At 40.9% G+C, this 24,330-nt stretch overlaps 1 protein-coding gene across 4 annotated transcripts; it reads right to left on the bottom strand.

Annotated features, from left to right (window-relative positions):
• Positions 1 to 672: 672 nt before the first annotated feature.
• SRP68 (signal recognition particle 68) lies at positions 673 to 24,125 on the bottom strand. Of its 4 annotated transcripts, none has more exons than XM_065563427.1 (16): positions 23,848 to 24,125; positions 20,404 to 20,470; positions 19,662 to 19,775; positions 18,571 to 18,766; positions 17,209 to 17,291; positions 16,794 to 16,903; positions 16,342 to 16,424; positions 15,931 to 16,071; positions 8,939 to 9,037; positions 8,544 to 8,608; positions 8,082 to 8,241; positions 7,466 to 7,560; positions 7,004 to 7,133; positions 6,339 to 6,414; positions 5,324 to 5,376; positions 673 to 708 (listed from the first exon to the last, which is right to left on the bottom strand). In XM_065563427.1, the coding sequence occupies exons 1-16, from the start codon at positions 24,071 to 24,073 to the stop codon at positions 688 to 690; spliced, it is 1,719 nt and encodes a 572-aa protein (XP_065419499.1). In that variant the 5' UTR covers positions 24,074 to 24,125; the 3' UTR covers positions 673 to 687. The 4 variants fall into 4 exon arrangements, with proteins under 4 accessions (XP_065419499.1, XP_065419500.1, XP_005297569.2 ...); XM_005297512.4 differs by lacking the exon at positions 673 to 708 and adding an exon at positions 2,538 to 4,698 and having other exon boundaries at positions 23,848 to 24,124; XM_065563428.1 differs by lacking the exons at positions 5,324 to 5,376; positions 6,339 to 6,414 and having other exon boundaries at positions 23,848 to 24,124.
• Positions 24,126 to 24,330: the final 205 nt, after the last annotated feature.

Below are 24,330 nucleotides of genomic sequence, written 5' to 3'. Positions count from 1 at the left end.
TGTTCTCCCATTCCCTCCAGTAGATTTCAAGTATCATTGCTATGCAGGAACCCGCAGCTTTTACTGCAGCATTTGCCTCCCCAATCAGAAGGGCCCTCACCATTCAAGCTTGGTTAACTCTCCCAACAGACCTTGACAAACAATACACATGTTGGATCAACTGCTGGGGATCAGAAACATAGGCAAGTAGCTGTTGCACCATTGGATCTCTTTTCAGCTGTAGGTGAAATGTGACAGGGTTCTCTGCATTCTTGGAGAGCAGAAGTACAGAAGTTGAACCAGCTGGCAACTGTTCTCCGCACAAAAACCCACTTCCTTCCTTTTAAACAAACTGAAGAATTGGTTTGGCCTGGACTTCTGGGTGCAAGAATGAACTTCAGGGGTTAACGAAGCTGAACTAACTTCTACACCCATCTCTTGGGCGACAGAAGACAAAACAGTCAACACCTTATTCATCACAACTAGTGACCATGTCAGATCAGGCCCCAGCAAATAGGAGGACCTGAATAGGAATCAGAGCAATAAAGGTTTTCATACATTGAACACTCATCTTCCAAATGATATCCTGTTCAAGAGGCTCTGTTCTTTGCCCCTAGAATATTCAGATAGGGATTTTCCATACCATATCAGAACAATGACCCACCTAGCCTCATATCTCACCTCCAAGCCTGACCATCACAAGAGTCTTCAGTGAAAGGTGCAACACTCCTGCAACAAGACAATACCATAATCTGTCCAGGGGGGAACCCAAGCAGTTTCAGTAGCTATTATTCATGCCTAGTTTAATTGTAAGGAGCTTTATCTCAGTGAATTATGAAGAGCTCCCCAGGTTAATAATTGTGTAAAACTTCATTTCTTTTAACCAGTTTTTAAAATCTACCTTAAATTCAGCAATATTCCCCTTGTTATTGTGTTGAGAAAAAGTAAAATGAAGCCTCCTGAGAGTCTCTATGCTATCCATTCATACCTGTGTCACCTCATTCCTCTCTTTTCTAAGAAGTCCTAAAGCTTTTAAATCTCTTTTTATGGATGCTGTTCCAGATCTATAATGATTTCCATTGGCCTCTTCTGGAACTTTCCATTATTAATCACCCTGTCTCAAAAGGGATCTAGTAGAGATGAAGATAGCCTCCAAGGGGCAGATGTACCATTAAGACTTTTATAAATAAAATAGCCTCTTATTCTCCATCCCTTTATTATAACCCAGCATTTTGTTCCTCTTCACTGATCAGCAGTTTTCATTTCACCCTTTATATTATACGTTTCAACGGTTGCTTTAAGCATTATAGGTTCTTCCAGCCAACAAATAGATAGACAAGGATAAATGCATGTAGAATTAGGGTTCCTATGTCAGCCTTTAAAATTTTTACATTTATTAACATTTTGCATGTGAAGTGTATTCTTCCCCACTAACAATTATACTGAAGTTTTGTCTGGGAATTAGGTTGTACGATTTCAGTCACCTGCAGTTATTGCAAAGGTACTAAATCCTGCAAAGTGAACTCTGCAGTCTAAATAAGAGCAATTCAACAACCAGCCGTATTTTGTGTGTAAACAAGTTCACCACTGGGGCCAGCAGCTAGTTTGTAAAACATTAAGCTTTGCTCTGAATCACAGGAGCCCTTTACTGTCTCTGATAAGAGCTGAAGAAAAGGTTCACATGCCAGGTTCATAAATCTCAGATGAGTTCAGCTTTTTGCCTCTGGATGTGCAAGCATTGTGAAAGTTTGGCAACTAACCCCAACTGACCAACCTACTCCTTTTAGTCATTGCTGAGGATTTTGGCCCTTCCTTGCAGATTCTATCAGTAGAAGCGTCAGATCCTCTATCAAAGACTACCCCACTAGTTTCCTTACGACCAATACTGTCAGACCTTAAGGCAGCAGTTCCAAATCCAGCCTTTGTGCTAAGAACTTCAATAAATTTAACACAATCTGGTTTTCATCGTGACAGCAGTTACTAGCTACTCAAGGGAAAGCAGTACATATTTTTACTATCTTTGGATATTTTCCTAGCGCTTCATCAGTTTCTTCCGCATCATTCAAAAATGCAAGGAGCAACACACTGCTTATAAATCTAGGATCTAATTTTTTTTTTTTTTTAATATGAACATGTTAAGAAGGAAAAGAATAAAGTTATATCTGATAATGGTGCACATTTGAGTCTTCATTGATTATTCTTGATTCTCCAGTCACAGGATTGAATAGTCTCAAAGATGATAGAGTTTTCAGAAGATCAATCTCATCCTTTAGGTAACGAATGCCCATGTTTCCTGCGCTTCATATAAACTACATGCCTCAGAAATCAGGAATAAAACTTTATTGTTTTAGGATTTCTTATGTGTCCAAACTAATCAGTTGTGTGTCACAGGATGTTTAACAAAGAGGCTAACTGCCTGTAACTATTTGTAACAGCAATCAATCAGAAACTGGCTTCAACCTAAGTTTCACTGGAATGAGTCCAGACCCCCTTAAGCTTGGGGTAGGAGAAGGCGAACAAACAAAAAAACAGTTTGGTTTGCATTGCAAACAAGAAAATAATTCTCAAATTGATTTAATGTAAAATCTGAAAAAGGAGGAGAGAAGTTCAGAGCAAAGTACAGTCAAAGAAAAACACCAGGAGGCAAATTTCCAGAAAAGGGCTGGGTCAGTGTATCATATGACTGTCTTATTTCTAAAATTAAACAAACAGGCTTTATGGAGAACTGACAGAAATCAATGTTCTAGGACCACAGCTGTGTTTGAAATTTCATCATTTGATAAATTAAAAAATATTCTTTAACATCCAGCTTAAGTTTGTTTTCTTCTATAAAATCCTCCTCCCAGGTAGAGACTAAATGAAGATTCAGAATATCAGGAAACCCACTTGATTTGCATGTTGTAAAATACAGAGAAACAGGGTCAGTTTCTTTTTCCCCTCCCACCACCCCCTTGACCTCTAGGCATAGGAGTCCTGCTGCAAGAAATTGTCTTGTACTTTAAGAATTCATGAATCAGATCAACTTGGAATACCAAGTCTGTTATTTTCAATCATTTTTAAACCTCTTATATTAATTCCATATTGCTCTCCAATCTCATGGAGCAGCATTTTTCACGGAATATTTCCAACACTGCACAATCTAGATCTGCATAAACCAGTTTTTCTTCTGTTTCCAGCCTGTGGACTACCAAGCCCTCATGCTGAAACAATGCAGCAGTGAGAGGCAGTATGAAAGCCAAGACAACTCGTAGGCTATCAAACTGCTACCTCTCAACATCCAACTACAGTAATCCTCAGTGAAGACCCAAACATGGCTTATGGAAAACGTCCAAATTTTAATTTAGGAACATTTTTTTTTTTTATTATTTATTAAAGACAGCGATATGAAATTACCTGCATTTCAAAAGCATCCATCACCATAGCATCTGGGCACTCTTACAAAAGTGTAGTCTAGTACAAGAGAAGATCTTATTGCTTAAAAATCCACTGGCTCCTGTTACTTATTCCTCATCTTAAATTATTTCCATAACAATCAAATGCAATAGCAAAGTCAGAAGACCGAAGATGAGAAATAAGCAGGAGGAGATGAACTCCAGACAAAGATAGTCTTGTTTTCAGGCAAGCCTGTTTAAGTGAGAAGAAAGGAAATGAGCATGTAGGATAAACAGATTTTCAGTTTTCCATGAAGACTGAGCAGCTCCTTTTAAAGCCACCCATGAGCAGCTAGGTTCCCAAGAACAGCCTTTTCGGAACGGGTTCAATACTGTAGTTAGGCATTTAACCGGATGTCCCAACAGGATTACACAGATGCTGCAACGTGTAAATTCAGACAAGACTCCACCACAGATTAGGTAATCATTAAAATTTGTTGAAGTATTTACCACCCCTGCTCTTCGCACAAGAGTTTCAGCTCTCCTTTCTGAATGCAACATTTTTTAAAAATAAGATTTCTCTTTACATAACTATATATATTTTTAAGTCAGGGAGTGTGGTAGGCAGCACTCGCAGGAATCCAGTCTCCCTAGCTAGTTTTCACACGCTTCACTTAGGCAGCCCCTTTTGTGAGTTCTGGTTCCTCAACACCTGCCTTCTCCTGCCCTTCTCCTCCCACCTCCAAAGAACGTTCTGATCAGAGCATCAAATTAGAATGTCAACCATCGATGAACATCAAGATACGTCTATGCCTGGCCCATTTTGTGTATTGACCCTTAATGGGGCACTGGTCAAAAAGCAAACTCCAACTTTTCAGAGGACAATGGAATTTCTCTGCTCCAGATGTTATCAGACATTTATATAGTACACATGTTCCTGGGGTAGACTGTTTTCCTCTAATACACTGGGAAAGAACACAAGTGCACAGGCACATACACAACACAGGGAAGAAGATGGTAAGAGTCTCCCCTTATTGGTTTCAGATGCAGATATTTATGTTCTGGACCCTGTTGGAGCTTTTCCACAACAGAAGGCCTCCCTTCCTTTGAAGGCCACTAGTTAACTTCTGAATCCAAAGATGCCCTTGATATATCCTGTGAGACCACTCTTCGCTTTCTGCTCCACCTTGTCCTCCAGAGGTGGGAAAGCAACATGGTTGAGGGCCAGGTCAAAGAACAAGGGTTTACATGGGATTGGCTGGAACCCAGGAGGGAAATGCACTAGGCTGGCTTGTTTGCTGACAAGAGAGGGATCCAGGCAGAATGTCTCAAACCGTTCAGAGAGTAGCTGAAAAGAGATCCAGACACCAATATTAAACAAGCTGATGGCATATCATGGCTGGCCTGATGGCCAAGCAGCAGCATCTAGACACTCAGGATGAGCAGTGGTATTGAGCCAGCTGCACTGGCTGCATTCTGGTACTCATTCATCACCACCACAGCTAAGAAAAAGTACAACAGACTAAAAGTGGTGTTCCCATGCACTGGGCACTGCATTGTAAACCCAAAAATGGAGACCCAAGATGTTGCAGTGGCAGCCTCAGTTTCCCTACCCAAACCAGTTGAAGTCCTGCAGTTAGCTACCTTGAGATGACAAGGAACCCTCTCCCCTCCCCCACGCACACACCCCTTCAGTGCTTGTGGGGGAGAGGGAAAGCAATCAGCTTAGGCCATTCTGTACCCAAAATAGACCATATTGCACAACCCATTTTGAACACACTGGTCTTACAGAAGCATGTGCATCTTAGGTTTGACAATTTCTATTTTAAATTGTAACTAATAGACACGTTGATTATTCAGAGGTTAAAATTAAGCTTTACTCTTCCCATTTACTAGAAAATTCTCCTCATGCAGAAAATACTAGTGCTAATGAAATTGCCTTTTTCACCCCAGTGCACAAAGCCATGGCTCACCTTGCCATCCTTGACCTGGGATGGAGACTCAGTCTCATGGGTGTCATTTGCATCTGAAAGATTCACAGAAGTGCCATATGAATATGCAGACAGCTAGTCTATTAAGAACACCTCAGAAGATAGACTATTAGTGTCAAAACTCATAAGATGTGATCAGAAATCACCTTGGAGCTCATGCTTTTCAGCATATGGAAGATTGAGTACTCTAGCAGAGAACTTGCTTAGTTTGTAAGTCAAACGGGGTCATGCTTCCAACACCCCACCTTTCCTGTTTCTAAAGGGTCACAGAAATGTTCTCCCAGTCCCAACAGAGGCATGGCACTGTGACAGCTATATGGAAAGTGGTGAGAGCAAAAAGCCCCAAGTTATGTGGCCAATCCACAACATTAGGGAGTGGGGAAAAAGTCAGATCTCCCCTGGTTCTATCTGCAGGCAAGGCAGATTCAGCAGTTCTTGTCTGCCAGAGATGAATACAGGCTGGTATAGGTCACAAATTCCCCAATTCAATTGGCATCGAATGATGACTCAGTACAACTGTGTCAAAATAAAATAAGTTCTTTCCTCTTTCAATGAACCCTCCTAGCGTCTGCTTGTTAAGCCAGACCCAGTGATAGATGAGTCAGGGAATCCAATGCACACCCTACTGCTACGAAAGTGCCATACATTGGATGCGGTTTATCTTTGGTGGCACTTAAGTGCTCGTGAGAGTGCTCTTTGCAGAATGGTAAAAGGGGTAGGAGACCTTCAGAAGATTTCTGAAACCTCTGATTACAGAATAAGCTGGGAAGGCTCTAGTCTGCCAGTGGCAGCCCTAGAAGTACCAGGCAGAGCTTCTAGAAGAGGCCGGAATTGGAAAGGAACAGCTTTCCGAATACACTATAGATCGAGAAAACATGTGGGAAGCAACTTTAGTCTTGTAGCATTTACAGATGAAAAAGCTCAAGTGGCTGCAGTAATAAATGTGTATGACTGAATCTGAGGGAAGCCAGTTCTCCTGCAGGATTGCATAACTCACCTAATATAGCAGCTGCCTGCAGGGAGTATTTCTCTGCATTCACTTGAGTGATCAGCTCCTGGACATCAGGCAACTCCTAGATCATTTAAGAATACCTCTGAGACTCAAATAATTGTATAAAGCAAAGTTTTAACAAGAATTGGGACAGAAATGTTTAAAATTTAGACTCTTCAACTCTGACAAACTAGGAATTTTAGAGCAGTGCCAATCAATTCTCAGAGCAGAGATGAACATATATAATGGCCCTCATGGTACCACATAAGCCTTGTTTCAAGTGAAATCCAGACACATGGACATAAGAATATATCTAAAAATCTTTTTTGGACAGCTATACAGGTAGGCACCTTGTTACTCTGGTGATGAGCTGTATAAGCAGCAGCTATATTCCTATCTTTACGCATCTAATAGTCATTGATATTTACTGGATACTTTTGTTGCAGAAATCTAGGTTTCCCTCGCTCCCCCTCCAATCATACAGGGCAGGATGGAGGGAGCCATGCCTGCACTAGCATACTTCATCATAAAGCCTGTAACAAGCACAAGGTGTTACAAGAGCTCAAGGCAATATTCTTCCCACCATTTAAAGATCATATTTGAAATATAGCGGCCTATTTAGTTACTGGTAGTTAATTGAATTCTCAAGTGTGGAAGAGTTTGGTTCATACCTTCAAGCTGTTCTTATAAGCACCAGCCTGGGCTTGGACTTCACTGGCATACTTCAGGACTCTGTCATACAAAACAAGGGCTTCACTCCACTTTTTCACCAGTACATAGGACTGAGCAATGAAGAAACACCTGGCAGGGTGAGGAGCAAAGTTAACCCTTACAATGACTAATTGCTTTGCCTTGAGCATATTTCTTGAATATTCAAAAGTATGTAGTTTTAAACAGGTTTCCCCAACATTGAGCTATACATCTGGGTCAGGCTGATCTTCCTCAGCTTGCACTTGTAGTCCCACTCATTTCACTCAGAGTCCCCCACTACCCTTCCCCCATCCAGTCCTGTGCAGTTGTACTGGAATATTAATTATGTGACTTCCCAGAATACATGCCTGGTTAGCCCTAGAGAATTCTGTTGCTTACTGCCAGCTAAAGAAACAGCCTTGCTGTTCCGTCCAGAGGGTTACCTATAAGCCTTGTACACAAGTGTCTTCAGTCCTATCTCCTTCTGGAAGTTCTTGTCCTCTTCTAAGCCAGGAAGTTGTGGCAGTTCCACCAGATTCTGTACAAAGTACAGAAAAATTGGAATGCGTCAAACCCTAATGAACGCTCTCGTCTCTTTCATAGTAAGAGCCACATTGTTAGTTTCTTTCATGCAACATCTCCCTTCCCATTAAACTAACCAGACCAATGGAACATCCATGTGGTAACTATGGTAACTGCTTACAAGAAATAATATTAAGGAAGTTTCTAATGTTACTTTTAGCTGTCAATTTAATCTAGCAGTTGGAAATGAGACAGCATCATGGTGATACATGGAAGCTTGAGAACTTCTGCATTAGGGAATGAGATTCAAAAGACTTAATCTCAAAATGCTGATTTGACTAATGTTTAATCCACTTTAAATATTCCCAAGTGGTTACTGGGTACCATGGACTTAACTGAACCCTTTCAGCCAATCACATTAATCCTGACTGTAGTTTCCTCTTCCAGGTTCTTCCTGGTTAGTTCTTTTGGCACACTACATTTTTAAAAAGTCCCAGTGAGACACCTGAAAGTCAGATTTTTCTGTCCTGGCATTACCTGCAAGATGATGTCATAAAGGCGAATCAGGTCCTGAGGCCGTGCTGTACGCTTGCCATCATCCTCTGACTGTTGCTCCTGCAGCAGTGTCTTCTGCAAAGCTTTTGCCATGCTCTCATTGCGTTTGATGGCTGTTGACAGCTTGATGTACGTCAAGTAGCTAGAAAATACCATTTACACAAGCTTTGAAATTCTGTTGGAAGTCATTCACAGCAGTTCTTGGATAGTTTTTCCACTACTAGTTACCAATTTCCAGGTACAGCAAGTTCGGGGTGGGGGACCATGAAAGTGGGACATTGGGTCCAATGCTCCCAGAAATGAATGCAAGGGAAAAACCAGATTCTACTTGATCTACTAGGTCTAGATGATTTAAGACTAAGGTGGCCCAAGACAAAGGATTAAGAGGAGATTCTCAAAATCTACATGGGAATGCAACACTGCCCTAAGAATGCAGACATTTACCTGTGAAGGTACTGGATATTGGACACTTTCCCAGAATCCACTTCCAGAGAATGTTCCCGTTGCTTCTGCAGAAATTGGAACAAAGTTGTGTGATTTACTTAAATTGGTAACTGGAGTAAAAGAATAAGAAAATTCAAATTTTGAAGGACAAGTGGAAACAATCATCTCATACAAAAAAATGCATTGGATGAATGGCGGAGATTATGTCCAGGCAGAGTTCAATTATAATGAGGAACTTTGGCCACTGTTGAATTACTCTGCAGCACACCTTGTTATTGATGGAGCCAAAAGTAACTATGGCCACAGAGAATGTGGGTTTAACGTCACAAGAGACCCTAGAAGATGAAATGCTATACACCTCTATCTTTGGCAGTAGTAATAAGTTTAGTGCTTACCTGGTCTGGTTTCAGCTCTTCCCGAACAGCCTGTATGGCATCTCGACACTCGCTGAGTAAAGACTCAAACAGACGTTCTTTTGTTTCCTCTCCTTCTGCCTAAATACAACACAGAAGAGACAAAAATAAGTATTTCTCAAAAACCACATTTTCCTATTAGTGGGGCTGGTACTGTGGAAGAGTTGGTTAATCTTCCTTCATTAAGTCTTTTCAAACTTCTGCCAAGTTATTGCTTTTAAAATGTTGACCACAATGCATAAATGGATCATGTAACTGTACGTGCTCAAACCATTGCTAAACAGCAAAACTGTACTACAGAGCAACCACTCATGTCTGCATGTTTGATGAACTTAGGGCGCTGTTTCCCCAGTGCTGGCATAGATAGATTCCAGGAAAAGGAGAGATGCATTTAAACTGCCCGAAAGTTTCACTGTTGTCCAGCATGGAAGGGGTTTTAGTAAGAATTCCTTCCAGGCAATACAGTGGGAACCAGTTTTCATGTTTACAAACTATATTAGTTCTACACACTTTGAAAGGAGGAATGAAATGCTGGCAGATTTCTGATCAGTAGCACAATGGGTTGCAGAGCTAGAATGCATGTCCAATCTGAAGACTGTGGAGTCCTCTCCCTCTTGATACATAGTGCTGTTACTTGAGGACACCAGAAGAAAATGCAAAGAGGATGAGATATGATCATGTATGATGGAGTAAAATTTCAGCAGAGTAAATCATGTCTACAGCCGGATTTCCTTTACACACTGAAATTTTTGGTGAGTTACATCACAACCACCACCCTTCAGAATCCATCACAGTTGCTCCTTAAATAAACTTGAAGGGAATCCAAGCATTCACTCCTTCATAGATGGATGGCAACCACTGCTTGCCAGGCCAAGAAACAAGCCAACCTCCCTGTTCCCCTACATTCAACATTAGCTGTCTTACTCCATTTCCCTGGTCTGACCCAGGAGCGCAAGAATTGCATTAGACGTCACTCCAACATTTGCAATGCATATTTAATACCTCAATATTTACTGCATTACCTGTTTAAGAAAAAGCAGCAAAGTAATCTGGAATTCTTGTTTGAAAGGCTATTTATGTGAAAATACTGATAATCTTCCCCAAGGCGTGAAAGATTAGTGCTGCTCCAGTATGACAGCCTAGGAGACTCAAGTCCTTTTTAAAAGAAGCAACTCAAGTTCAGTGTCCTGTCAGTCTCATCTTAGACCTAATGAAATCGCTTCTAGGTATGAGAGTTTAAGTTAATTTTGTGTGTCCCAGTCAATCTATAGTCCTTCTGTGTCTTGCTCTGGCCATAGTAGCAAACTAATGACTAGAGATGAAAGTCTGTATATCCTCATTAATAATCCGCAACTCACCAATACCTTCAAAATGCTTAAGTAATTTCTTTTAGTTAGCATAATGAACCAGAAAATGTTACAGTAATACAGTCCCAGGCCTATTTTTCTTTTCTCCCATAGAAATAGCCCCCAATATCACAAGATGTGCTAGGTTGGTATTAATCCTCTAACTGAAATCAACTGTTTCTGCATTACAGTCTTTTAGAACTGTATTTTATCAGCAGCCTGCCCCCCAGCAGGTCAGAGCGGGAAATGGTGGACAAATGCTTAATGTACATTTTCAAAACACAACCCTTCTAGTTCATTTGGTTCATTACAAACATCCACAAACGGTAATGTTTTTTCTCATAACAGCTCAACTATTGAAAGAATGTTTCATCTGATATTTCTGCACTTTCTGGACAGACAACAATGCTAAGTACAAAAGTGACCCTTTGAATAGTGCCAGAGCATTTCCCCAGCGTGTACAGTTGGAATAGATATGGTCAGTAAATAATAGACAAGCTATCTTGCAGTACAGAAAAATTTGAGCAAGGGTAATTAAAAAAACAGGGGGGGGGGGGGGAGAGAAGATGAGAAATGAGCTGGGCTCGTTATCAGAAAATACACACAATTTAGAGACCGCATTCCAGAGAGCTCCCTACTTATGTCTGCCTGCCCTTCCCTGACCAAAGCTTTGTTACTGTTAATCCATGACACTGAGAGCTCAATTTCTTTGCATTTGTAAGGCTGGGTCTACACTACCCGCCTGAATCGGCGGGTAGAAATCGACCTCTCAGGGATCGATTTATCGCGTCCCGTCGGGATGCGACAATCGATCCCCGAATCGACGCTCTTACTCCACCAGCGGAGGTGGGAGTAAGCGCCGTTGACGGGAAGCTGCAGAGGTCGATTTTGCCGCCGTCCTCACAGCGGGGTAAGTCGGCTGCGATATGTCGAATTCAGCTACGCTATTCACGTAGCTGAATTTGCGTATCTTAAATCGACCTCCCCTCCCCCCCCCCGTAGTGTAGATGTAGCCTAAGAGTGATAGGAATTTGACTTTCAGTTGGCCTTGTTAAACGATCCTCTTTTGCAGACTTTGTGATCCAATCCAGATACATTTTTAGCTTCTTCGGTGCTAACCTGAGCTTCCTGACATCAAAGGCTAAACTAAACTAGCTAAAAATAATTTTAAAAAATCAACATAACGCTTAAAACAGAGAAGAGGAGGCTGACCTGGTAAGAATGGTATGCTCTTATGTAACTTAAAGACCGAAAACTAAACACACTAATCTAAAAACCAAAACAAGGAAACCCCAGGTCCACCGAAGACAGGGCATCCACCTATGGGTTACATGATTTGGTCACAAGTGATGAACAGAGGGTGCACCTTGCAACCAACCAGAAAAGCAGCAAGGTATTTTACACTTCCTTGCCTACCCTATGCCATCGCTCCTGGATCAAGTTAATAAAGCAACAACTTGGAAGTCAGACTGCTAAAATACTGCATTCATTTTCATGGAAACATGGACGGGATCTAGCCTTATTCACTTACTGTACTTAGTGCAATTCAGGACACTAATAAAAATCATTCCTGCCCATAGCAAACAACTTGAGATAATGCATCATGTCTTAGGAAACCTAGATGAGAGTGCAAGTTTCAATTTGTTTTGTTATTCTGATCTCTTCTCCCACAGCAGTAAGAATTTCTAAAATCAGGTATCCAGTTCATTTTCCTTCCATAATGCTAATCCTTTAATAGCACTTCAATTAAAGCACCTTTAAAACTACAAAGCCCGCATTTCACTAATATGTATAACCAAGGCAGAAAAGTTCATTTCCTCAACACCATACGAGAAGTCTGTCAGAATCATGGTCAGACCTCAGGAGTTCTTGGCTCCCAGTGCTGTGCCTAGAACACTCAAAAGAAGAAAAGTGAGAACACACACCCTTTTGACACATCCAAGCAGGAGGATCCTGATCTTCACCTAATGGACTGACACATTGTGCAACCAATTGAACAATCCACTGAGAAACCTCACTTCATGTTCAACTAGATGACTACTAAAATAGTAGTGAAAGAGCATTTAAAATAAATGCAAGACCATGCTGATAAAGTAAGGAAAATTGCCTGCAAATGAATTCACAAAAGGCCCACTTGGGTTTAGAAAGTTAGAACTCCTTTGGGATAAATGAGAGAAACTGTTGCCCTGTATTCCATGTAATACACCACTGTGTAAGCAGATTATTCTAGTCTCCTGCAGCAACCTAGTATTTCCCCTAAATTCAAACCACAATGAAGCGTAGAGTTTTGAAAGGGTCTAAAAATAATAGCATTATCCCAATACAGCTTGTTACATTTTTTTGCTCTGGGACAGAAGTCCTGTTGCACATGCCCCGTAAATATAAAACTCAATTGCTTTTCAGACTGTTTATCCTCCCCACAAGACTGTCCAAGTTATTAGGTTTAACAAACCCATTCAAGAATGTTTTATTTTACCCCTTTATAAAACTGTAGGCCCGCAGACTGCAAACATTTAAGCCTTTTATTTAAAGTTCTTCTTTAAAAAAAAATTAAGGCAGGACTAACTGCTGTGAATAACCAGAAACATAAGATACATCTAACTGCATTCTTAACTCCACCCACAGGAGCATTTCAACTTCAATGGACACAAAGAAAGGAAACCAGACAGGTATCAATATCAAGCGCAGACAAAGAAAAGATAGAGGGTACAGTAAGGCAAATGCTTTCCTTTCCAATTGAAAATAAATACTATAAAGTTAAACTTGGTTTATGCTACATATATTTAGTGATCTCAGAAGTAGTGCATATAGTAAATATCAGATCACATAAAGCCACGCTACAACTGACAGTCTGCTCCAGGTGCTGCATTAGGCAGGGTGCTGAAGATCAGGACTGAAGTCCATTGAGAGAAGTCAGAGGTGAAGGAGGGGGGGGGGGGAGGGAGGGGTAAGAGAGAAAGAGAAACATTGGCATTGGGCAGGCTCAAGTTTTTGATGAGGGACAGACTTAAATTGCTTGAAACTGACTTGATTTAAAGCTCTAGTTCTGAAAGTTTAGAAATGCCCAATCTTAGAGTAAAAAAGGACAAACTATCCATAGTAGACTTATTTTCCTTCCACCCATTTATGCAGTGCTCTCCTTCTACTACAGAGATGATCACAGAATCCTTACAAAGGAGAACAGTGACAGAACTGATTGATACAGCACTTACGAACTCTATACTCTTTCATTCAACTTGGGCTATGGGTTAGCTATGTGCCTTCAAGTCATGGCATCTAGTCTCTATACAGGGGAATGCTCACAAGTGAGAAACGCCTGGGTCAAATTTGAATGAATTGGCTCTCTGTTATATTTTAACATTTTTTCCTCTGCTTCCCCAATTAACACAAAGCAGCTAAAAAGTACATGCTCCAAGATTCTGCATTTATTTTACCCACAAGAGGGCATAATAGGTTTAGGTTCACTTCTGGTCAATGCAGCTAAAGGAAAATCTATCCTTACCTTCAGCAACTGAGTTAAATGCAAGCACTGCCCAGCTTAGCAATCTCTAGATACAGTGGGGCATGGGCTTTTCGGTACTGCCACAATACAGTAGAAACTCAGAATTAAACACTTCAGGAATGGAGGTTGTTCATAACTTTAAAATGTTTGCAACTCTAAACAAAACGTTATGGCTGTTTCAAAATTAAAACTGAACACTGACTTAATACAGCTTCGAAACTTTACTATGCATAAGAAAATGCTGCTTTTAACCATTTAATTAAATGAAAGTAGTTTCTTTCCCTTGTCAATTTTTTTTTAAACTTTCCCTTTAATTTTTTAGTCATTTACATTTAATGTAATGCTTTTTTGGTTCTCTGCTGCTGTCTGTGTACTTCTGGTTCCAAATGAGGTGTATGGTTGACCAATCCATTTGTAGCTCTGGTGTTTGTAACTGAGGTTCTACTGTACAAACAGGACAACTGAAGAATCTCAGACAGTAGCCTCTCTTGGCAGAGTCCAATATAGATCTTTGAAAGTCTGAGACTGCTGTTATCTGTATCTATAGCAAATAGGATAGTCAAATCTGGTGTCATACTATTGTCCTCTGGAAGCCCATTAGAAGGTTTCAGTAACTATTTAAAGAAGATGGAATCAAATTCAGCATTCCATTCTGCCACCATCATAAGGAACAGATCACCCGAAGAGCGGGGGTAGCTAACTAGGGTGACCAGACAGCAAATGTGAAAAATCGGAGGGGGGGGGGGGTAGTAATAGGAGCCTATATAAGAAAAAGACCCAAAAATCAGGACAACAACCATTAACCTGCATTTATCGAAAGAATGGAAGTGACAAAGTTGATGAACACAAAAGCGAAGCTGCACCACCACCTACTGGTCATACTACTATATTACTTGCAGGGAATTCTGAGATTATCATTTTAACCCATAACTTGAATTTAAGCATTACTTATTCAGAAATCAATATGATTGCATAAAAATAAAAAAGTTTCAGGTGAGATCAATACAAATGAACTTCTAGAGGCTGCATAATCAAATTCCATTTGCCTTATGTTTCCTTTAAAGCACAGCTATCATTTTCTACCTCCACCCACTGACTCCATTCTGTAAAAAAATAAAGGTTTGATTTAATTCTCTGATCTTCGACTTCTTAAAAACTATTTTAAATTTGAGCTGTGTGCCCACTCCACTAAACTTTTCTTCCTGCTTGTAGAGAAAGCCTTCCCAACTGCTGATGTAGTCAGGAGCAGGCCAAGAAACAAGAAACCGTGACTGCTAAAGATAGGCTGCAGCTTCAAACAGCAGCAGCTCAAGAACTGTAGCCAATGCAAGGCAGGAGCATTATTTCTGAACTCCTTCCCTGAGAACTCTAATAATCGCGCACGGCGCGGGGGGGGGGGGGGGGGGGGGAGAAGAGGAGAAGGGGATCTTGTCTTTTGTGCACAACCAAACATAATTACTCTGACTGCAAGTGTTTTCTGATCTGCTGTTTATCAGGAATCTTTTCCTCCGTTCCTTTACAGTGTTCATGTAAGTCAAAAGCATGCCACAACTCCCAGATTCGCTCTCTGACACAGAACAGTACTTGTTTTCTCCAAGGAAAGGGCTAGTTACATGGCCCTTTTGCTTCTGTCTAATGGCCAGCACAGGTGATCTTTAAAGAACCAGGGGTTTTTGGGAAATGGTAGCTGACCTATTTTCATGTATACAGCATCTTTCATCTGAAGACCCCAAAGAGATTTACAAAATATGTTCAGAGATTACTACACTCACCATTTAAATACACAAAGAACGAGGAGTACTTGTAGCACATTAGACACTAAAATTTATTTGAGTATAAGCTTTCGTGGGCTAAAACCCGATTTTAGCCCACGAAAGCTTATGCTCAGATAAATTTGTTAGTCTCTAACGTGCCACAAGTACTCCTCGTTCTTTTTGCTGTTACAGACTAACACAGCTACCACACTGAAACCATTTAAATCCAGCTATTTCTGGGGTAGAACACATCGGCATACAGCAACAATACCCAAATAAGATAGTATGTCCCAATCAAACAGCATATAGGTTAGAGAAGCAGAAGATATTAGAACACTGGCATAGAATACCTGGAAGTGATTTCTTAGTTACCTGAGCAATGGCCGCTTCATTATCTGCCAGCCCCAATAAAAAGATCCTCACTTTGTCTATCTTCACCGGGACAGTTCTGCCCCTCCATTCCACCTCACTCATGGTAGCTGCCTGCTTTGCTCGAGTCTGGGTGATCAGTGACTGAAAAGTGCAGACAGAGGTGAGTGACTGAATTTAAATGAATGCAACTTTTGAATACTTGATTAATCCTCACATTTACTTTAAATTAAAGGTTGGCATATATTTCATGGTTCCATTACTTTCTAGAGGATATGACCTTGGTCCCTATAAAGTAACATTGCTCCTCTGTCTCTTGGTTGTACAATGCATGGATATTTAACTTAAAAAGCAAAGCCAAAAGGGTGAGCTGGTCACCACGCACTCCAAATTTTGGACCATGCAGTGAATTACCTCTAATTTTTCAGCAAGAAGACCCTCTGTGCCACCAGATCTCAGTCTCATCTGCATTAACTCACTGATAGCAGACTGGTCACCTGAGAGAAAGAATTGACAGACTGAGTTGGAGACCGAACTCATTTTCATTTGTCACTAAGACAGGATTTGAACCCAGGTCTCTAGAACACAGACTACTGCTTAGGTAACTTTGGGAAGAAGGAAAAAGTTACTTTGTCTGAATCTTGCCCAGAGTATGTATCTATCCACATTATATAAAACCATAGTGTTGGTTCCACTTTGCAGAACTGAAGGGCCTTGTCAGTCATATGAAGGAGTCTGCAGGGTTTGCTCAGAGCATTAGGAATGGACTCATTCCCATGTGTCAACAAGTTTAAGATAAACATTCCAATAACCCTTGCCTTGAAAGCAATCCTTGCTTTAAGTATTTGTTCCCCTACTTTACTTACCAATATTATAGGCACAATAGCGAATGTTGGGTGAAATCTCCTCCACACGCTGATTATATAGCACAGCCTGTTCCTCTGTGAAAGCACTGGCCAGTTTTTCATATATAGTCCTGCAGCAGGAAAGTGAAAACTTACACTGCAGCATTTCTTTTTAATAGGATATTAAGACTCTGCTAAGGGAAAAGATGGCTACTGAAAACTAAACCATTACTCTGCAGGAAGCCGTTTCAACACCACAGCTCAGCTTTCTACCATCATGCTACTGGTTAGCACAACTGCAATCAGAGCTTTCAGAACTCTGGCAGAAACCAAACAATTAGGGTTAACAAGCAGCTCACCTAGACTTATCTAGTCTTGTATCAAATTGTATTAAGTAAGTTCAAGTTGACAAAGATGGTAAGGAAGAGAAACTCACTTGCATTTGTTGAAAGCCTCCATAGCCGCTTTCCACTCCTGGTGTTCAAAGCGCAGCATTCCTGTGAGGTAAGCCATGTACGCCTGCAGACAGAGCACAAGTGGACAAGTTAATTGTTGTGAGAGCATAGTTCCATCGTGTGTGTCCATTAACACTGATGCCACTACAAAAAAAAAAATCCTAATTCAAGCAATAATGTTATCTAAAAAAGTTTTGATTTTACACTTACATAGCACTAGTTAACAGCATCACTTTTTCACTGACCGTTACAAATTCCTGATGTGAGATGAAAACAAGCCAGTTGGTCTATCTTGCAATCATTACCCACATACTGCTGTTGTCAGAAGATACTTCTGTAGCCCAGCAAAGGCCCACAAAAGCTGCAAAATGGCAGTTTTAATCATATCTGAGCAGCTATTAGAGCTCCCTTCATAGGGAACTAGTATCACAAAGCAATGATTGTTTCCTGTCTCCACTGGCCAGCAGGCAATCGTGTTACTTATGATCCAGATATACAGTAGAATCTCAGAATTACGAATAACCTCCGTTCCCAAGGTGTTCGTAACTCTGAAGTGTTCATAACCTTGAACAAAATGTTCTGGTTCTTCTTTCAAAAGTTTACAACTGAACATTGACTTAATACAGCTTTGAAACTTTACTATGCAGAAGAAAAAGGCTGCTTTCCTTTTTTAATTGTTTATGTTTACCACAGTGCTGTACTGCATTTCCTTTAATTTGTCTCTGCTGCTGCTACTTGACTGGGTACTTTCAGTTCCAAATGAGGTGTGGGCTTGACTGGTCAGTTCGTAACTCTGGTGTTTGTAACTCAGGTTCTACTGTATATTTTAGGACTCAAAAATTGGTAGCTTACATCTTGTAAGAAATGTTGCTCAGTTTTCAGAATGCTGCACTCAGCAAAATGACAGCACAGCTTTCTTTTCTGAAGTGAGTTAGGAGTGCTGTACCCTCATCCTCTCCCCTCATTCCTGCCATTAAAAAAAACAAAACACCTTTGTTTAATCTTAAATTTAAATTAAACTCCAAGGCAAGGACCATTGCTTAATGTGTTTATACAGCACATGTACAGTTGGACCCTGATTCTGATTGAGACCTCCAGGCATTACTGTAAAGCTTCTAATGCTACTGCTCAAATAACAGACTTGCTAACTACTCAAATCAAACCACACACACAAGCTCAATAACCAGTAAACTAAAATCATCCTGGATATTCTTAATTTGAAGTCAGAGCAGGCAATTTAGTGTCAGCTTACAAAGAAGGACCCTTTGTTCAACTAGAAACAAAAGGTTAGTTTATCCTTTCTTTGCCTCTGCTAGAAAAGAAAACTGAATGTGAGAAGTAACCTGAGCTTCCAGTTTAGTCTTGGCATCCACCCGATTGCTTTCACACAGGCGCTCGAGCTCTTCAGCGTGTTTCACAGCTTTGCGCAGACGAGAAAGCAAATGAAATCGCTTGCGGGGTTCTGTGTTGGCTTCCTGCTTAAGCTGCATTGCATAGCTCCAGGCTCTCTCTGCATCCATAAGTATCAACAGCAAGTACCTATAGGACAGACACAGGAAGGCTGCTTGTTACTGAGATGCAACTACTGAAAGATGTCTTCAGGAATTCTAAAGCCGTGAAAGAAAATTTAGTATAAAGTCTCCGCTTTGAAGTGTCACAAAATCCTGGGGAAGAAGACTAAAAGTAGAATAGTCTTACTGCTTTTCCAGGTACATAATTAAAAATAAAACCACCATTTTCAACAACCAGATGCATTTTAGAATATTAACACAAACCAGGTGGAAAGAAATCCCATGGGCTAAAAATCCATATTTTCATTCCCCCGAAAGGAGGGGGGAGGGGAAAAAAAAGGAGATGAGAAAGCAGACAGTCAACTGTTTCTAGCAGCTGGGAAATGAGCCCAAAGCTCTGGCTGCCCTCCAGTTGTTCTACCAGAAAAGACATTCTGGTGAATTTCAAAGGCACAAGTACAAATGGCAAACAAGTGTTTCTGTTCAGAGATAATGGATCATGTCCCCAATCTCATTCTTGCTGGTAACAGCATTTTAGTTGTCTATATTCAGATGGCTATTCTAAAGAAGTGCTGACCAAGCACTTCCCCTGAAAATATTTGAACTTTACTCCTCAAGAAACCAGCATTGACAGCAGTAGCTAGGGCCAAGTAGTGAGGACAGGAATTATGTTTTCCCCTCACACCACACTATCAATGTCCGAGCTCCCCATATTCTAGTCAGAACTTGGCTCTTTATTTTAGGTTTTAAAATTCTTAAAAAAAATAAAAACTCTCCACAAAAGTGGTTTAGAGAGGTGTAGAGCTGTGAACTAGGATAACACCCAAACTGTTCATTTGTGACCTGTGAGAAGATAAATTACCTCCAGGAGCAATTCACTAATGCACTGCTACCCAACACCAGATTCTCCCCATGCCGAATACCTGTTGTCAGAGAGAATCTCCTCAGTTACTTTCTTCCCTGTGAACTTGTGTCTATTTCCCATCTTGAAGCTAAGAGTTTTTCGGAGTCGTCTTAGCCTGCGGGAGCAATAGCCCCTGCAAATAACCAAAAAATAAAATCAGTTCTACCAAAGAATGAGACCTGGTATGACAATGTACAAGTTTCTGGGAGTGAAGTTTTCTAAACAATACAGAGCCAAATTTAAGAAACATAACAGGAGCATTAAACCTGAGATATGGCAGATAGTTAAAAGAGACAAGAAAAATGTAGCAATAAAGCAATATGTAAACAGACATGTCATAGCCACTGATTTGGACTAACTAAAAGGTGATACCCTGTGTTCCAAATGATTTCTTAGAACACACACACACACACACCTTAAGACAAGTTCAGTGGCTATTAACAAGGTATTAGTGAGCTCATTAGCGAAAATATGAGGGAACAAAAACCAAGCAACAAATTAACTCCAGTATTCTAATAATCTGATTAGTAAAAGAGCATTAAATTTAATTTATAGACAATGGGGACATCCATTTACAGCAAAGCCCCTGACAATGGCTCTTTATTTGGCAACTGGTTTTCAAAGTAATCATCTTTTCCTGCCTATGGCAGCAAACTGGCACGTAAATGTGCTCTGAGCTAAAATTGATTTGGCATGGTGATTTACACTAATCAAGGTAAATACATACAAAATGCCTTGGTGTCATCTGCTAACATACTAACCTGTATCTCTGGAAATCTCCGTGCCGTAAACCATGCTGCTGTTGGGATTCCTTAATAATCTGAAGAACTGGAATTCACATTAAGGAACATTTATGATTGTACAGAGTTTGGTCTTGGTATGCCCTTCTATCCTAAACTAATGGGAGAAGACAGAACTCTACAGGATTTTTTCTGACACAAACTTTAAAACAGATATTGGTCCGGTGTACAAGAGAGGAACTAGTGAAACCTTTCAACAAGAAATCCAAGAGCTGATTGGTCTGCAGAAATTCTCACCACCATATTTTATTTTTCAGAATCCTATGGATACAAATTAAGGCCAGGTCTATACTTAGGTCTGCCAGTATAGTTATACCAGCAAAACCCTTTTCGTGTAGATTCAATTATACCAACACAATAGTGTTTCTGTCAGTATTCCAATACAGTGAGTGAAATGAGCTATACCAGCATAAATGCTTTTGCTGGTATAACAATATCTACCCTACAGTTTTGTTGGTACAGCTATGCGGCAAAAAAAACCCCAAAAACATATCTAACTGACATAGCTATGCCAGCAAAATTTTAATTTTAGAATCATTGCTGAGCTTTATTGTTTGATCTCTCCTGAAAAGGGTGTTACATGCGCTTTACTGAATGTATTATAATTGCTACTTTAATTTTCTAAAGCAGTCTTCCCCAAGTGAATCATATCTTAAGTATAGATATTCCTGTAAAGAGGATGGTAGGAATAATTCTTTAAGGTTTAATTTTGCACTGAAAATTGGTTAAAAGAAAACTAGTAAAGCAAATGTAAAAAACAATTAAAATTAATATTACTTCAATAAATGTTTTGCGGGAGAACAATGTAATAGTATTTACATGTCAATTATTTTTTTCACGTAATGGTTTCCAGACAAGATTATGATCTTTAGCATAAACACTGACTGATTTACCTGTGTCTCCTGTGTTTGCTTCACTCTTAAAAAACTTTCAATTAATGAATACTATACAAAAGAAACCTGCACTGTACATTTTGGTGGCCCTCATGGATGTTACTCATTCAATTCATTTAAATGATAATCAGTACTTTTATTTTTTGGGAAAGACACTCCCAGAAAACATTTAGCTCAAGAGAAGTGTTTTTGGACAGAGTGCTTCACTTATATTTAAGAATCAATCTCTGTAATCTTTACATATAAACCCTACATTACATTTCCTACAGCACCTATCAGGATACTAACCTTGTCAAAACTAATACCAATTATAGTAGTTATGGAAGAAAATAATTAAATTGAAGTCCCTTTCATTCAGAGGTACTTTAAGATAAAGATGCTGCTTTTAAAGTACACCTAAAATACAGTGCTTGAACTACCGAAATATTAAAATTACACCACTACCTAATACTTCTAGAACAAAGGAGTCTTCACTTTTGGAGCGTAGGCAAGCTTTACAACAAATTACTCCCTTTTTTCCCCTAATTTTCCTAGTTCTAAGTATTTACCTTGAATTTTCTTTAAATCCATTTTAGATTTAGTTATATAAATATATTCATTATTATATTGTATTCATAGCAGCTCTTTACTTACAATTTTGTTGATTTGGGCATGCCTACCACCACTGATGTGGCACTGGGTCTGCCACTTCATCTACAAATGCTAAATTATATCACTATTGCCAGAAGTTAAGTTATGACTTGTGTCCTAGTTTCCATTTGCATTTCTTCCTACTGCAAGATACAACTCAGTTTCGCAACAGCTGTGCAGCTGAGCTAGTTTCACACTAAAACGTCTCACAAGAAAAAGCCTACAGCTTTAATTAAAGTACCAACAGGTAAATCAACTTTATAAAAAACTACCTCACTGATCCCTTCACAGTGATTGGAAAGAATCCCAAGCTTCTGGTTAGTCTTCAGGTTGACACATGGCAATATGTATGAGGCTTCACTTAGCCAAAGTAATTCTTAGCTTTTCTATATTGTAGAAGCATCTTGTGCTCTCTGCATAGTGCGATAAAAAATACAAATGTGGATAAAAGGGACTAACAGTTTTTTAAAAATACATAGTAATCCACATAAAGTGCTATTTTGTTTACAAATTCAGAAAAACAGAATACTTCCCCCCCCGCCCCAGAACACTAACTCCCGTATAACATTATTTATTTTAAAAACTACCAATTGTGATTCCTAACTCCATTACAGTTTATTATAACTGCAGGAAGGATCCTCTGCTCTCAACAGCCTTTTATGGAAGTTACATGCTACACAAAACATACCTATCACACCAGGATGATACAAACTGTAGTTGCTAAAGTGCCTGTCACTCACCTATTTTATCCACTATAACAAGTTCTCTTGGAGAAACCAAACATTAGTATTGAGTAAAATTCATACACCACATGCCCATATTCCAAGCAAATAAAATCTGGACCGGAATTTTCCGTTTTTGAGGGTTAGTGATATTTGTTACACTGGCTGCAAGGGTGGTGTCAAAAGGATAGAACCATAGTTCACATCAAAGATGCAAAGCTTACATCCCATTTTCTGCAGAATCAGGGTGACGTTACCAGAAGCCTAACCCAGTGTCATCCAGATTTTTTCATGCTACTGTACCAATTTACATTATTAAAACACCTCAGCAGTACCAATGAGCGCCTGACACCTCCCATTTGTTTCTCCATGTTTTAACCCATAACAAATCTCACACTACTCCTTACCTCATCTCACAAATACTTCTATTTTGGACAAAAGAATATACAACTGAGTGACAGCTCAGCAATGCCCAGCACAAGGGCCCATCAAAACAGGAATGAGAACCTTAGAGTACCAACAAGTACCAGTAAAAGCAATATGCAAACGAATTACTTTGAACCTGAGGTCTAGTATTTGACTTTGGGTGGTGGGCAGCTTCATACACTGAACAGGATGATTAGATGTGCATAAAGCTATAAACGTCCTTCCATTATAGTGCAAAATCAACTCTTTCCTTCCCACCTGTCAAATCCAGTCTCCGCTCCGCCCCTCCACCCCCAAACATACACACCTATTTAACTATGTAACGCAACTTTATTATAAAGGGCAGCTTGCTATGTTGTAATTATCAGTGTGGAGGGAGCGTGAAAAAGAGGGAGAAAAGCTGCTTTCCCAGTCCCTTTCCCCAGCATTTCTTCCAAAGCCACACGACTACACGCCGCCACGCCTTTGTTTCTCCCCTCTCCCGAATACCCCACCCTCATCCGTTAACAGTGCAAAGCGAACACCCAAGGCAGAGACAGCCGGGCTGTATGTGCACACATGGGAGGGGAGCACTGAGCCACGCTGGGAATTCACCCGGCTGTCCAAAAATCCTCCGTTTTACAGAGAGCGCGCGCGTGCGTGTGGGGGGGGGGTGTTCTGGGCTTCCCCGCCGCCCGGCCTGACTGACACGTCCTCACTCGCGGCCCCTCCGCCCGGCCGGCCCCGCAGGATACTCTCCAGGCCCAGGCTGTCCCCGAGGCTCCCCGCCTTCGCCCCCGCGGGCTTCTCATTCTCCTTGTTCTCCTCCGGGCCGGCCCCGCCGCCGCTGCTCCCGCCGCCGCCTCCCCCGCGGCGGCCGCCGCCACCGCCGATCACCTGCCGCTCCGCCGCCATCTTGCGCCTCTGCCGCCGCCGCGCAGCATCATGGGCCGGGAGAGTAGAGCTGCGCGTGGAGGCCATGGCGCGGGGAGAGCTGGGATAGGGGAGGACCCGGCAGGCTAGGGGAGCTACGGGAGGGCTCCGAGTTGCTATTTGAGCCCTTTCCAGCCTCGTTGTGAGAGCTGGGCCCGACCCGCGGGCGGGGGAGGGGCTCCAGTCACCCCTAGAGATGGGGCCGGCAGCCCCTCCTCCCACTCCCCTGCAGGATCCGGCCCCAGCCCCCACTCTGCCCTGGGTGGGTCTCACACACACTGATCGCTACCCTCAGCCCTAGAAGG

Source organism: Chrysemys picta, chromosome 12 (assembly GCF_011386835.1).
Source record: "Chrysemys picta bellii isolate R12L10 chromosome 12, ASM1138683v2, whole genome shotgun sequence".
NCBI classification, from domain to species: Eukaryota; Metazoa; Chordata; order Testudines; family Emydidae; genus Chrysemys; species Chrysemys picta.
The sequence above is the reverse complement of the archived record's forward strand: the minus strand, read 5'-3'. Positions and strand labels throughout refer to the sequence as shown.